General features: G+C 39.0%; 1 protein-coding gene across 3 annotated transcripts in view; it reads left to right on the top strand.

The window, feature by feature from the left end:
* Positions 1-15,062, top strand: part of LOC122553033 (pleckstrin homology domain-containing family G member 1-like) — a 222,404-nt gene that overhangs the window by 64,519 nt on the left and 142,823 nt on the right. For 2 of the 3 annotated variants that reach the window (XM_043696473.2, XM_087991576.1), the window contains exon 2: positions 13,241-13,313. In XM_043696473.2, the coding sequence (XP_043552408.2) occupies positions 13,265-13,313 (49 nt within the window). In that variant the 5' untranslated portion in view covers positions 13,241-13,264. Of the gene's footprint in view, positions 1-13,240; positions 13,318-15,062 lie in introns of those variants that run through there. The other variant, XM_087991577.1, reaches the window with a different exon arrangement.

Here is a 15,062-nt window from a genome sequence, read left to right on the forward strand (position 1 = left end):
AAGTAAACAGTTTTCAAGGCTTAAGCTTCATTAAGGATATGCCTGAGGTGTTTTTCTCTTTTTCCTTTGCAAACCTTTAATTAGGTTGGTGGGGAATGAACATGGTTGAAGGTACCCTGGCTGAATAAAGTAATTGCCATCATCGTGGTCCATTTAAGATACAAGAGTTGGGTTACGTAGGTGAGTCTTGCTATGATGGATAAAATAAATGGGGATATGTGTAGGTTATGAATTTACTGTAAGTATGTGATCACTAGGAGTGGAACAGGAGGAGTGGAAGATAACTAGTGATAGGTAGAGCTTGGTTATTTTTGTGTTGAAGAAAGTGACTTGCTGCTTCTTGGATGGGGGTGATCTTGCTTTAATGTAAAGGGAGGGCTGGTTCACTGAATCCAAAATGTCCTAAATTGCTTCCAGGGCTTTAGTTTATTTATCTTAATGGATGTTGTACTAATCTGCTGTTTGTGTATAAAACAATTTTTTTAAAAATGTGACTTGACCGTAAATGTATTGTGAATTGTAGTTCCATTTTGCTTGGTTTATTTAAACACTTGCATCTGAAAGGATAAATCCAACTCTGTTACATCCTCAGATATAAATGTGCCAATGCTCCCAGTTAAATTGTTTGGTGTCTGTCTGCAATTGGAATAAAACTGTTTTAAAGTGACAGTTAAAATGTTGGAAAACTCTGTTTTCATCTTGTGCTCACAGATGATCTCTAATTTGAAGGAAACATTACCTGGTGAGAAAAGCTAGTCCTAATGTATTCAAATGGTCCCTGCAATCAAAGTACATTGTTTGGATAAGTATTGAGCTGTCAGTAACTGGAAATCCCCTAATATCTCACTGTCCGTGTTTCTGTGTGGAGAACAATAGATGTTTCCGAATGCAAATTTATCTGAAATTAACTTGTTAACTAATCCAATTATAATCCTCAGCCCTTGAGGAAATTTCTTTAGTACCCTGAAATTGAAAATTAATCTCTTGATTACTGCTCCAAACAACATAGGAGAACAAAAATTCACACTAACACTTCTAAAACGTTTTCAATTTTTTAATGTTGGGGGTGAAGACTGCCTGACTGTCAATGCTCAACTAAGTAGCAGTATTTGCTTCAATATTGATATGGAAAGTCTTAGCCATGACAATGGTATTCATTGGCAGCTGATGTTTGTATTTGGGTGAGAGGCTGTAGTTGGTGATCGGTCAGGAGATAAAGCTTCCTGGAATATATTCATCCAGTGTTAACAATGCTAAATCCCATACAAGCTGAAGTTAAATCTTGTTATCTTTTTGTGTAGCCTCTATACTTCTGAATGGTAGAATTGAATGATTCGGTCAAGGTAACTGGCTGTGGATTTAGGGTGAAGACATTCCTGATTAGGCTATTCCAGTAAGATCTGTCATTAGGCTCCTATCCTATTCTATCCATTTCCACAAAAGTGATCCTGTCCTAAATTTTTCAAACTTCCTTTTCTCCTTTCCTATGTGACGTTTCCTCCTGTATTATATAATTGATTGCTAGTAGTGTAACCTGAATAGTAGTGTAAAAATAATTAAAAGGGACTAGCTGACTCTGGCTTGTTCTTAAATTTAAAAAAAAAACTATTTTTCTAAACAACCAGTTGAGATGCTATTGAATTTACTCAAGGAATATTACAAGAGAAGAATTTGGAGGCAGAAATGTCAGGCCAAACTTCACGTCAATTGATTTTCACGATGAGGATATTGATGGCCATGAAAATGAGGAGGAGAAAGTCTGTCTGCTTAGTTAGATTTTAAACTAAACTGAATAGGATACTAGACTAGATGGGATTGAGGTGCATAAGGAGGAGGTATTAGCAATTCTGGGAAGGTAAAAATAGATAAATCCCCTGGGATGGATGGGATTTATTCTTGGATTTTCTGGGAAGCCAGGGAGGAGATTGCAGAGCCTTTGGCTTTGATCTTTGTTGTCATTGTCTACAGGAATAGTGCCAGAAAACTAGAAGATAGTAAATATTGCTCCTTAGTTCAAGAAGGGGAGTAGAGATAACCCTGGAAATCATAGACCTATGAGCCTTACTTCAGTTGTGGGTGAAGTGTTGGAAAGGGTTATAAGAAAGGATTTATAATCATCTAGAGAGGAATAAATTGATTAGGGATAGTCAGCACGGTTTTGTGAAGGGTAAGTAGTACCTCTCAAATCTTTAGCGTTCTTTTGAGAAGGTGACCAGACAGATGGATGAGGGTAAAGTGGTTGATGTTGTGTATATAGATTTTAGTAAGGCTTTTGAAAAGGTACTCCACGGTAGGCTATTGCACAAAATATGGAGGCATGGGATTGAGGGTGATTTTAGTGGTTTGCATCAGAAATTGGCTAGTTGAAAGAAGTTAGAGGGTGGTGGTTGATGGGAAATATTCATCCTGGAGTTCAGTTACTAGTGGGCTATTGCAAGGATCTGTTTTGGGTCCATCGTTGTTTTGTCATTTTATATAAAATGACCTGGATGAGGACATGGAAGGATGGGTTAGTAAATTTGTGGATGACAGTACGGTCAGTAGAGTTGTGGATAGTGACGAAGAATGTTGTAGGTTACAGAGACCTAGATAAGCTGCAGAGCTGGGCTGAGGTGGCAAATGGAGTTTAATACAGAAAAGTGTGAGGTGATTCACTCTGGAAGGAGTAACAGGAATGCAGGGTACTAAGCTAATGGTAAGATTCTTGGTAGTGTAGATGAGCAGAGAGATCGGTGTCCATGTAGAAGATACTTGAAAGTTGCCACCCATGTTGATAGGGTTGTTAAAAAGGCAGAGATGGTGTGTTAGCTTTTATTGGTAGAGGGATTGAGTTTCGGAACAATGAGATCATGCTGCAGTTGTACAAAACTCTGGTGTGGCCACATTTGGAGTATTGTGTACAGTTCTGATCGCTGCATTATAGAAAGGATGTGGAAACTTTGGAAATGATTCAGAGGAGATTTACTAGGATGTTGCCTGGTATGGAGGGAAGGTCTTCTGGAGAAAGGCTGAGGGACTTAAGGCTGCTTTTGTTAGAGAAAGGTTGAGAGGTGACTTAATTGAAACATATGATAATTGGGGAAGAGAGAAGTTGGATGGTGAAGCCTTTTTCCGTCAGATTGCGATGGCTAGCACAAGGGGTCATAGCTTTTAATTGAGGGGTGATAGATAAAGAAACTACCTCTGACATCTGTCCTATAATCAGTAATAGGGGTGTGGAACACTGCCTGCAACTGTAGTAGACTCACCAACTTTAAGGGCATTTTAATGGTCATTGGATAGACATATGGATGAGTGCGAAGTAGTGTAGGTTAGATGGGCTTCAGATTGGTTCCACAGGTCAGCACAACATAGAGGCTGTAGGGGTCTGTACTGTGCTGCAATGTTCTACACACCTCTGGAGCAGGTGGCACTTGAATTCAGGCCTCCTGGTCCAAGGGTAGGAACACATACCAATGTGTCATGAGGGCTCACTTGTTTTTAATTGTAATCCTGATTTGTTTAGTACAATTGATTATTAGAAGTGGAATAGCAAACTAATGATGTGGAACTGGAGTCACATAGCAGACCAGGTAGAGATGATTGGCTTCTGACCCATTGGTCACTTTGCTGTTAATATCCAGGTGCATTTTTAAACTTTTCTGGCTATAAAACCTGTTTTCTAGATTACTGATTCAGTTCTTTTGGTTACACAACTGTAACAATATGTACTGACTTTCTCGACCTGGCATCTACTCAATGCTGCATACTGACACTGATCAGGAAGTCTGTTGGTAAGGACTTTCTGAAATGTATCTCACTACTTTCTGATATGGCATGTTTAGAACACTGACAAGTGCATATCAACAGAATGTTTGATTGAGAAATACATTCCTTTATTTTTGTCTATGTTGAGACTAGCATTCAGAAAACTGCTTTATAGAATACAAGCGGCACATTACCCATGTGTTTCCTGTACATTGGCCTCATTTCAAGAGTATCTGACCTTTTGTATGTTCAGTATCTTGAAGATACTTTTCCTGAAGTATTGCTTCACTAATGTTGACTAGTCTCATTATTCCCTGTTAGCCATGTCATCTTTGTTTCAATGCTGCAGGCACCAATTGAAATAGTTTCCAGATGTAATACTGAAAAGTAAAAGCCTCATTGTGTGTATTTTTTTTAAAATGACTTCCTGAAAGAATTACTACATAGTATGCAATGCAAAGAAATACTTATTCTGTCTAATTAATAAAAACACTTTATGGAGTAATATCATAGTATTGACCGCTTATGGGAAGTAGGAACAAGGTATTGCTGAAAGCAGGGAAATGAAGATCAAAGGGTTGTAGATACTAGCTTTAGAACAGAGTGCAGAAGAAATGGATATCTGAGCAGAACAAGAAAGTGTGAAACTGTTTGTTTGCATTTATGCAAAGTGGTGCGCTGGATTGATTTAAATGGCCTGTTTCAAACGGTAAACAAATGACAATAATATTGATATTCATGAACAAGAGATAATAGACAGGATCCCAGGAAAACACCCCAACTTTTTGAATGAATCCCTTGGTTTTGCTGAGCTAATGAGGGTACCTCTAGTTTAGTGTCATCTGAGGGAATAGCTAACACTTTTTTTAAGAGCTAAATGGTGATGTGGCTTTGCAGTCACAGACTGGACTAAGCAGATATTGTTTCTAAAGTTTTTTTTTGTGCCACATTCCAGTAGCACCATGGTTCTTTCTGATACCAGTTTTCTTAGTAAATTGTTGAAATTTGAACTCTCCTTTTTAGAATGTTACACCCAGCTCTTGGGTTTATTAGTCCAGTAATGACATTACTATCTCTTCCTAAATTAATCATTTTGGTACACAAAGTGGGAGGGTGTCACTGGCCAAAGGGTGACTGAAGACCATGTATCTGTGTTTTATGGGATGTGAGTGTTACAGGCAAGGCTTGTATTCATTTACCTGGTCACCCAACCCCCACCCCACCATTGCCTTTTTTAAGGTGGTGATAGACAAGTTTCATGAACTACTACAATCTGTGCTAACGGAACTGAGAGGTAGCAATTTTAAGTTTTTTTTTTATCCAATAATACATTTTCAAGTCCAGTTGGCGTGTCACTTAGAGAATTTACTAGTGTTCCGATGCCTTTCTCTCTTTCGGTAGTAGAGGTTGTGGATTTGGAAGATGTTGTTGTAACGATGCATCTTGTAGCTGGTGTGCTTTTTAATTAATGGGATATAACTGTAGGGCTGCTTGGAGCATCTTGAATGTAGGAGCTGCCCTTATTCTGGAAAGGGGAGATTATGTCACAAATGACATGTTCCTTGGAGTTGGTGAGACTCTTTGAGGACTCAAATGGACCACTAATCACAATACAATCTCTAATTTGTTCTTCGAGGAGAAAGTGAGGGCTGGAGATCAGAGCTGAAAATGTGTTGCTGGAAAAGCGCAGCAGGTCAGGCAGCATCCAAAGAACAGGAGAATCGATGTTTCGGGGTATGCCCGAAATGTCGATTCTCCTGTTCCTTGAATGCTGCCTGACCTGCGCTTTTCCAGCAACACATTTTCAGCTCTGACACTGGCTACAAGAACAGATCATGGTTCATGAAGTTTTTGGTTAATTGTGACCCTTGGCTGCTGGCTGGCATGAACACTGAATGTGCAGGGAAGATAGTTAGGCAATCCCTTCATTGGGAATTGATGGTTGCTCTTTTGTTTGTACAGAGTGATTTTTCTCGTTCATCAGCCCAAGTGCAAGTGTTGTCTGAGTTGTACATGTTGTCATACATGTGCTTTCTAAACAATTTATCTGGGTGAAATTTGGGTGTCTTTTTGCCCTTGTTCTAATTTAAATAAGACAGCAAGGTTTTATATGTTTAAAATAAATTCTTTTCTCATACTTCAATTCATGTCACCTACTTCATCTAATGAGTGCATGCTTAAAGATTGGATACAGGTAAAGACTACATTTAGTTCATACTTTATTTTATAATTTCCCACATGGCAGGCCTGTAACTTCTTTGGGTTTGGTGATTTTTGAAAGTTGGAGTGGGGATCTTGTGAATCCTGTTTTTCTTAAGATCCGGTTGTGAAGTTCTTTGTCAAAGAAGACTGACTCTTGTGTAAACCTTTTTAAAATTAGAACAGGTACCTTTCAATAACTTGCAGTGAGATTGTCTGCCAACTGCTTCTGATGGATTTGCTAGGTCCTGTCATATGGCTGTAAAATTTGAAGCCCCACCCATCTAGCTTACATGGGTGAGGCCATTGTAATACAACAGAAAGTTGATGGTGGCAGTTGAGTTTGATCTTTATTTTTTCCAGTCTGAAAAGGGGCTTAGTAACTCAATCCTCTTCTTTGTGTTGGGCCATTCCTAATGATGTCCCCTTCCACAGGTGACTATGAAGTGTCAATATTTAATTGGATATTCATTTGACTTTTTGAGCTGCTATCTTAACAGCTTTGTTGTTTGTCTCCAATGTTTAAGTATTGACTGAAGGTTCACCATATTTCATATCTGTACATGTTTGAGTTAGTACAGTCTGTTAATGAACTTTCCCTCTACTGACCTAATGTTGAAGTGATAGATATTTTAAGCAGGATATTTCTGTTTTCACTGAGGAACCTATGCAATAATATCCTAAGGATGAAGATGATTGACTCCCAAAATGATTATCTTTTGTGCTGAGGTATGATGTGCAGGGGCTTGGTGCAACCACACTTGGAATACTGTGTACAGTTTTGGCCTTTATTTTGAGGGAAGGATTTTATGGCTAAGGAGGGAATGCAACAAAAGCTTGCCAATCTGTATCCTGGAATGGTGGGACCAATTAGTGAAAAGAAACTGGATTGGTTAGAACTGTAGTCATTGGAGTTTAGGGGAATGAAAGGTACCTCCTACAAATGTTTAAAATTCAACAGGTAAAAGTAAGGAGGATTTTCTGGACGACTGTGGAGTCCAGATCCAGGGTCACAGTCCTAGGACATAGGGTAGGTAATTTAGGACTGATGACAAGAAACTTCTTTACCCAAAGCCTGCCACAAAGCAGTTGCAACCAAAATAGTTTTCAAGAGATTGATACCTTTAACACCAATGAACAGCATGAGGAGAAAATGGGAACAAGGTATTGAGTTGAATGATCAACCAGGATCAAATTGAATGGTAAAACAGGCATGTTGGGGCAAATGGCCTTCCAGCTGTTTCTATGGTTCAATGGCTCCAGTCAGTAGAAATACCTTTTTCTTGATTCTGATTTAACTTTAATTTTTCTGGAGGTTTTTTTGGAAGCCATGCTCAATCAACTGTCAACAGCTCTTTCATTATATTTTGTGAGGGCTGTAGTGAGTTCAGAGGTAACTGGTCCATGAAGAACAGAAACAGAGTATCAGACCATGAGATGAGGCTGTCCTGCCTCTGACAGCATGAACTGAGAAAAATGAATGAGAATTAGCAAAAGCATTTGAGCTTTCTATCACAAGCTTTATATAACCTTTTTTAAACAAGGTTTGCTGCAAGGTGCCTTGGAGACTTCCAGAATCTGGATATTGCTACTGGACTTGATCACTAACTAAAACAGAAGTTGCTGGAAAAGCTCAGCAAGTCTGGCAGCACCTGTGAAGAGAAATGAATTAACATTTTGGGTCAACCCAGATAACTGATTAGTCGAACTCGATTGAACAGGCACCATTCCCACACTGTTCAGAAGCAAAATGGAACATACCTTGAAGCAATCCAATACTACTTAGTAAACCTTCCTGAGAATACATTACTCCCATTTCTGATCAAATGTAATCCTTTTGAACCTTGAATCTGAAGTCCTTCCTGCTGCACCATCTTTCCAACCACGCATACATCTGCCACCTCCTCCTCCTTTTCCTACACTGCGTTAGAGTAATCCAGAGACTTGTGTCATGCATTTCAATTTCCTGCCTAACGTCAGCTGGATCTGTCTGTCCTCTTTTTTTTTTTCCCCCCTGCCCCCCTCCCCAACATCATTGGTCCTGACCCTGGATCATGAACTCGACCACCAACCACCCCTGCCCCCACTTGGCAGTCATTCCATAACATTTTCTGGAATGCAGCTACAAAACCAGCTAGCTCAGTCAACAAGCTTTTTCATCCCATCCCAGGATTGGATTTATCTGTTTTGAGTGTAGGACATACTTGAGCAGTTTTTGCTTTTCTTTGTCATATGTTTGTAGCTGCTGGTATTGCACAGGCCTTCAATACTATCGTTGGGTGCTGTCGGGACCCACAGTCTTTGCAATATGCATATGGAATGAATATAATAATAGTAGCTGTTAGCTTTCCAAACAAACCTAAAAATTAAGTTGCTCTGGGTAAACATTTTGTGGTTGGACCCATTCTAGGCTGGTGACTTTAATAATCTTGGAAACATTCCTTGAGGCAGACCTCCAGTGCAGGAAATTGATCAAGGACTCCAGGGATAGATAATGTAGACCAGCAAATGATCAGATGAACCAGAAGCTACAGCCTGTACTTCGAATTTTGTAGGGGGAGTAAATTTCCATTTACTGGGAAAATTTATTGCTGACTGAAATAGTCAATGAAACAAAAATATGGAGGAGTTTCTATTTTCATAAAAATTAGATTTAATTCAAAATCTTGAAAAATAATTAAAGATGAGTGCAGCAGGTTCCAATGTTGGAATTTACTTTTGCGTTTACAGTAAACTAATAAAAGATGTTGATTAGCCAACAACTTCATTGTTGTCATAACCAACAAGCTTATGGGTGAGTTGAATGGACTGTGCTCGCTTTGTGTAGCAATACCTATAAATTTGGAATGTAGGGAGGTGTTATGGATGGAAAATACTGTCTATTTTCCTATTAAACTTAAAGTGTACGAGCGGTGTCCTGCTGTGAATGGAAATACAGGCAAGGAAATAAAGAACATGACCGGACAAGCACTGTGTTCTGATTACAATTGCAGATGCCTAACACCTCGCACGCACAGCAGCCAGATGAAAGCTTTCAGTTGGATGATACTTAGCTTCTTTTGTAACAAGTTGTGAAACTCCCTGACTGGATCATATCCTCTGTTTTGGCTTCCCCGAAGGTGGTGCACTGAGTCAGCTGTTCACTGCAGGATGCTGAGCTCACTCGTGTTCAGTCCTGTGGCTTGTAGAACCCATTTATTTCTGTTTAGAAGATTGTATGCCTAATGTGGGACATAGTGTAAATATTAAGACTAATACAGCTGTATTGAGGCATTGAAGAGTGGAACATTTGCAATAACAATTTTTTTGGCTGAATTCTGGTAATATTAAAATTGATGTTTTGTAACAGGTTTTTATAAGCTTAGTAAAGAAGAACCAGGGATTCTTGACCTAATGCTTGTACTTAAGATGATCCCATACAGGAGTGTAATTTTAAAGATTCAGCATATGAAAATTTTCTGTACTTATGGCTGACTTATTGTCCTGCATTGTGTTCGGATTTGCATGCAAATCGACTCGTGAATAGACTCCAGAACAGAACCTGTTTCCAACCCAGGAATTGCCTGTATTCTAATGTAGAAATTTTAAATTTGATGCCTACCTGTACAGCTTTCTGATTCAGATTTTATTCTTCCAATTTCCTACTCAAGTCTTCGCTCTTTGAATTTTTAATACAGACTCCTTTTAATTTAGTAATTAATGGCAATGTGACTGACTGCAAAGACCCATGCTATTGTGGGGCCATCACCAATGAATAAATTATAGAATTTAAAGACTAGTCTAATAGTGACCATGAAACTGTCACAAATCCATCTGGTTCACTTGAGGAAAATCTGGTATCCCTCCCTAGTTCAGTTTACATGTCACTCCAGATCTATTGCAATGCATTGACCCCTAACTTGCCCTCTAAAATGGCCTAGAAAACAATTGTATCAAGCTATTTCAAAGACATGACAGAAATTTTTTAACTGGATGGACCACCTGGCATCTACCAAAGCATGACAAACTATGACAAACTTGGCTCTCTTGAACCTGCAAAGTCCTCACATCTTTGTAAATTAACTTTGTAAATGGGCATTGCTGGCTGGACCAGCATTTATTGCCAGTCTTTAATTGCACTTGATGGTGGTGAGCTGCCTTGTTTTTTGATGTAGCAAGGGATTGAATGTGATCTGATGTGAAATGGTGGTTATATATTCCAAGTCTAGATGGTGGGCTTTGAGGTGGTGGTCCCCTTCTACTTCAAGATGGTAGTGATTGTGTGCACTTGTCTAAGGAGCCTTGGTGAATTTCTACAGTGATCGCTTAGGTGGTGTACCCTGCAAGTACTGATGATATTGGTAAAAGAAACAAATGGCACCACATCCACAAACTATTAGATTGGCTGACTGCTTTATCCTCGATGGTGTTGAGCATCTTGTAGTATTTGGTGCTGCATTTGCCCAGCCATATGGGGAGTATTACAGCACATTCCTGACTTCTACTTTGTTTTGTAGATGGACAGGTTTGGGAGTCCAGAGATGAATTACAATGCAGGACCTCAGCCTCTGGCCTGCTTTGTAGCCATGCTGTTTTATACGGCTAGTCCAGTTTCATTTCTGGTTAATAACCTCCAGGAAATTGATAACGAAGATTCAGTAATAATAATGCCATTTGAATGTCAGTGGGTATTGGTTAGATTAAATAGCTAGCAAAGCTCACATCCTGATCTTTGTTCTAAAAATAAATGTGTTAATTGCAGGTATGGTGGGGTTTTTTCCCGTTTTTAACATGCACTGTTCTGAAGTACTTCTAAACTTTGGAAATGTGGTTCATGTGGTAAAGTCTAGATGCTGTTAACCCACCAGTCCATTTCTGCTGAGATTTTTTTTCCTTTACTATTGTCAAAGATTTGCATTCATATAGTACTTTTTTCGCAATCCCTCGATGTTCCCAAAAAAGGCTGTTTAATGGTCAAAATATATTGGAAGCATGGTTTCTGAAATGCAAGAAATTTGCACATAACCATGAGCCCGCAAACAAATGTAGTAACGATCAGGTAATCGGTTAGTTGCTGAATAAAGCAGAAATGTTGGCAGTATCTGTGGAAAGCAGAACAATTTAATATTGTCAGGTGATTGATTCCAGAACTGAAATGTACTCCTCACCTTGTGATGAAAGTTCAATGGATTATTATTTGGAAATTTGGGTTCTAATGCAGACACAACCATATTGCTCTAATTTTGTGAAGAAAGGAAATTGGTTGCATAGCAACAGGGTGCCTTACTGCAGGGAGAGGGGTTTGGGGGGGTGGGGGCTAAGCAAATGAAGGTATAGTGCTAACTCAGCAAGAAATTTCAAAAGTGGAAACAGGGTATCCTTTTACTGTTTGACTACCTGTGCTGTTGAGAGTAATAGGGTTGAATCTTGTGCACTAAAACTGTTCTAGCTAGTTCGTTCAGCATATTAGTTCATTCTTTTTCCTTATGTAATAAAGCTTTGTGCTAATGATGTTCACTGGCTGTTTGCTAAGGTAGCCAAATTGCAAAATTAAAACTTGTGGTTTATCAAGCCAGTTTTCATCCTGGAAACCAACTGATCAGTGTTACCATCGACTGGGAGCATCAAGCTTCACTTATTTTTTCAGCATCTTGGTACAGAAGCAAGATACTGCAAAAAGAATACCCTTGTCCTTAATAGGGCCATGGTATAATTTGAGCCCACCTGAATGGGGGACAAATGGAACTAAAGTGATGACTTTTTCCTGAACAGCGTTACTGTACAGCAAATGAAATACACTGGACCAAGGACCAAAAGTGCTTTTCAATTAGTGAGTAAAGTTTCACTTGGGATTCATTTGGTAACATTGGGGTTATTAGCACGTCCTGCTCTGCTCTTGTAATACTTGTAAATTATTACCTCAACTGTACTATTGTATGCATAACTTTTGGTTGAGAGATGCAAATACTAGTTTCATCTTTTTGTCCATGCATAGCATTCCTTTCCCACAAACTTCTGCCTATGCAAATTGGTCACAGTAGATGGTTTACCTCTTGAATGGAGTAAATGTAACCTGAACAGTAGACTAAGCAATGAGTTATTCAGGTTGGCTTCAGTTCTGAGCTTGTGCAAAGCTGCCTTTTAAACTGTATGTCTGTGGATGAATTATTTGAACTGACCTATCTAAAAGCAGCTTAGCACATCACTTGTCTGTCCTTATCATTTTGTTTTTTTTTTAAACATGATTAGCCCAAAGCATTATGCTGATGAGTCTCATACCTTTCTTAACTCTATCAACATGCCCTGCTTTCTCAAGCCTCCTGTATGTTTGTCCACTTCATTTCAACTTGTCTGTAATGCTCACCTTGACCAGACCCTATGGTAGCAAGTTCAGCATTCCTACTGCTGAGTCTCTTCTGAATTTCCTGTTTTCTTTCTGTAACTATTTTATTGAAGGCAGTTAATTTTTGTTTTTCCCACCAATAGATTTGAGTGCTTTCTTTCAAAACCTAACTTAATTTTAAAGACCTCTACTAGATCTTTTCTCAATTCCAGTTTTATTCTTGTAAAGACAGGTTTTTGCAACGATTTGTCTTTTTTAAATGACAACCAGAGCTGAACACTTTGACACTTTTTCACCACAATGTGTGTAATGCAAGCTTACCATTTGTTCTACATTTTTTTTTTGTTACAATCCCTCCAGTCCAAATGTCTGCTTTGTCTTTAAGGTTTTACTAACCTGTGTCACTTTTTTTGTTTTTTTTAATGTAATTCCAATCCCTTTAGCTTCTCTAGCTTATTTTGCATTTGGAGTAATGTGGTCAAACGAGAAGGGCTGAAGGTCTCCTACTGTGGTTCTACAATCTTTAATTCTTGCTAACATCTGATATTTAACATTTTCTGTTAATTCCCTTGATTTGTCTGTTATGTAACTAAGTCAATTTTGTCCAATATTTCCACAAATGTAAGTGTGGCAATCAGATAATCTAGTTGATTGGATGTATACTGGCCAGGACACCAGTGTGAGCTCCCTTCCTGGTTGTCTTTGTGCCAGGGATCTATTTCACACCCACCTGTGAGGGTGGCCAATGTTTGTTTAATATCTCTGAAAAATGGCACCCCGATATGTACATTATACCTTCAGTAATGCAAACCAGCCTAAATTGAATGGGACTTGCCTCTGTCAGAAAGTTACTGATTTCAAGAGTGCTATCACAAGGTTGATGCAAGATTCCAGGTATAGTTTTAGGGGTTTTTTTGTCACCAGGATGTTTGGACCATGTTTAAGAAGTCACTCCTTTCTCTTTCTCTTCAGGTTCTGCTCGTGAATTCTGTCAAGATGCCAGGTAAGGCACTGGAAGGGATAGAGGCCACTTCCAAAAGTGAAGGTTGGTATGTTTGTGTTTTAATTTTGTAAGCTTTTAGTAAATTTATTTTAAAATGACTTAAATGTAGAACGTAAGTCTTTTGAGTGACTCTGCTTCAGTATTTTGCAGTTATTTACAATTGGAGTTGTGCCAGAACTGTTTCCTAGTTTAAATCGTCACTCTTGCTCAGACTTTAAAGTTATGCATTAACATGCATTACAGATGTTAAACACTGCAATTTGCGTTGGTGACTAGATGTTTTGTGGTAGTGGATAAGCTGCTGATTAAAATGGTCTATTTTAGCCTTGGATGATGTCCAGATTCTGTCCTGAAATTTCAAGATGTTAGTTAGTCTTAGAAAGTTGTAAATAGATCCAATAAATTTGGTCTTTGATATGCCTATTTGAAATGCTGTCAGATATAATTTGAGCTAAGTTGCTTACAGTTGCCATAATTTTAATAATTTAATGAGCCAGTTTTAACATTTTACATTCCTTACAGTCTGGATACAGGTCCTTTGGCCCATCAAGTCCACACTAACCCTCCGAAGAGTAACCCACCCAGACCCATTCCCCTACATTTACCCCTGACAAATGCACCTATCATTATGGGCAATTTTGCATGGCCAAGTGACCTGACCTGCACATCATTGGATTGTGGGAGGAAACCCACGCAGATGCAGGGGAAAACATGCAAACTCCACACAGTCACCCGAGGTGGGAATTGAATATGGGTCCCTGGTGCTGTGAGGCAGTAGTGCTAACCACTGAGCCACCATGCCACCCCTATTTTAAGTGAACAGATTTGATTTTTCTGACCTGTTCTCTTTGGACGTGCTTTATAATGAAACTTATTTCTCACCCAATAAATCATTGGTTCTGGTTGTGCTTTCTAAGGAATCAGGCAGAAGTGGGTACTGCAGATGCAGGAGATTAGAGTCAAGATTAGAGTAGTGCTGGAAAAGCACAGCAGGTCAGGCAGCAGGAAAATCAATGTTTTGGGTAAAAACCCTTCAGGGATCCTGATGAAAGGCTTTTGCCGGAAACGTCAATTTTTCCTGCTCCTCAGATGCTGCCTGACCTGCTATGATTTTCCAGCACCTTTCTCTGGAATCAGTCCAGGCAACTTCCATCAGAGGTTGAAAGCTTCAATTTCTGTTTCTCTTTTTTTTTAAGACCCTAGTTCACACATTTCAGTTGCCAAGATGGTTTCTTTAGGCAAAATAATTTAAGCCAGTGGTTCACTTGATCTGTTGTTTTGAGAGAACACAAAATATTTGAGAATGGAATATTTGTGGGGATTGGAATGAATGATTGGACACTTTTTTTTTAAACGCAAAGAAAAATATCGGGCAGCAGATTGGGATTTGTTTTGGATTTCTATTGCAATATACTAGCATAGGCATAATGGACTAAATGGTTGTCATCGGGAGAAAATGAGGTCTGCAGATACTGGAGATCAAAGTCAAGAGTGTGTTGCCAGAAAAGCACAGCAGGTCAGGCAGCATCCGAGGAGCAGGAGAGTCGACGTTTCGGTCCAGAGCCCTTCATCAGGAATGTTGTCATACTGTGTATCTCTGGTTTTTAAACTTGCTGTACTGCCTTTCAGAATGTGTTGTTGAGAAAATATTTTCTCACTTGCTCTCTTTCCCATTTATCCCTTTTTGTTTTTCTTTTTCCTTTTTCCTCTAACTTGAACAGCTAAAATGGAATTGAAAGAGCCATTTGGCTGCTGCAATCCTTGTTCTAAGGCTGCTGTGGATACCCAAGT

The sequence above is a fragment of the Chiloscyllium plagiosum genome, unplaced genomic scaffold (assembly GCF_037043375.1).
Source record: "Chiloscyllium plagiosum isolate Xiang-an unplaced genomic scaffold, Cpla_swu_hap1 HiC_scaffold_10, whole genome shotgun sequence".
In the NCBI taxonomy this organism is placed as follows: domain Eukaryota; kingdom Metazoa; phylum Chordata; class Chondrichthyes; order Orectolobiformes; family Hemiscylliidae; genus Chiloscyllium; species Chiloscyllium plagiosum.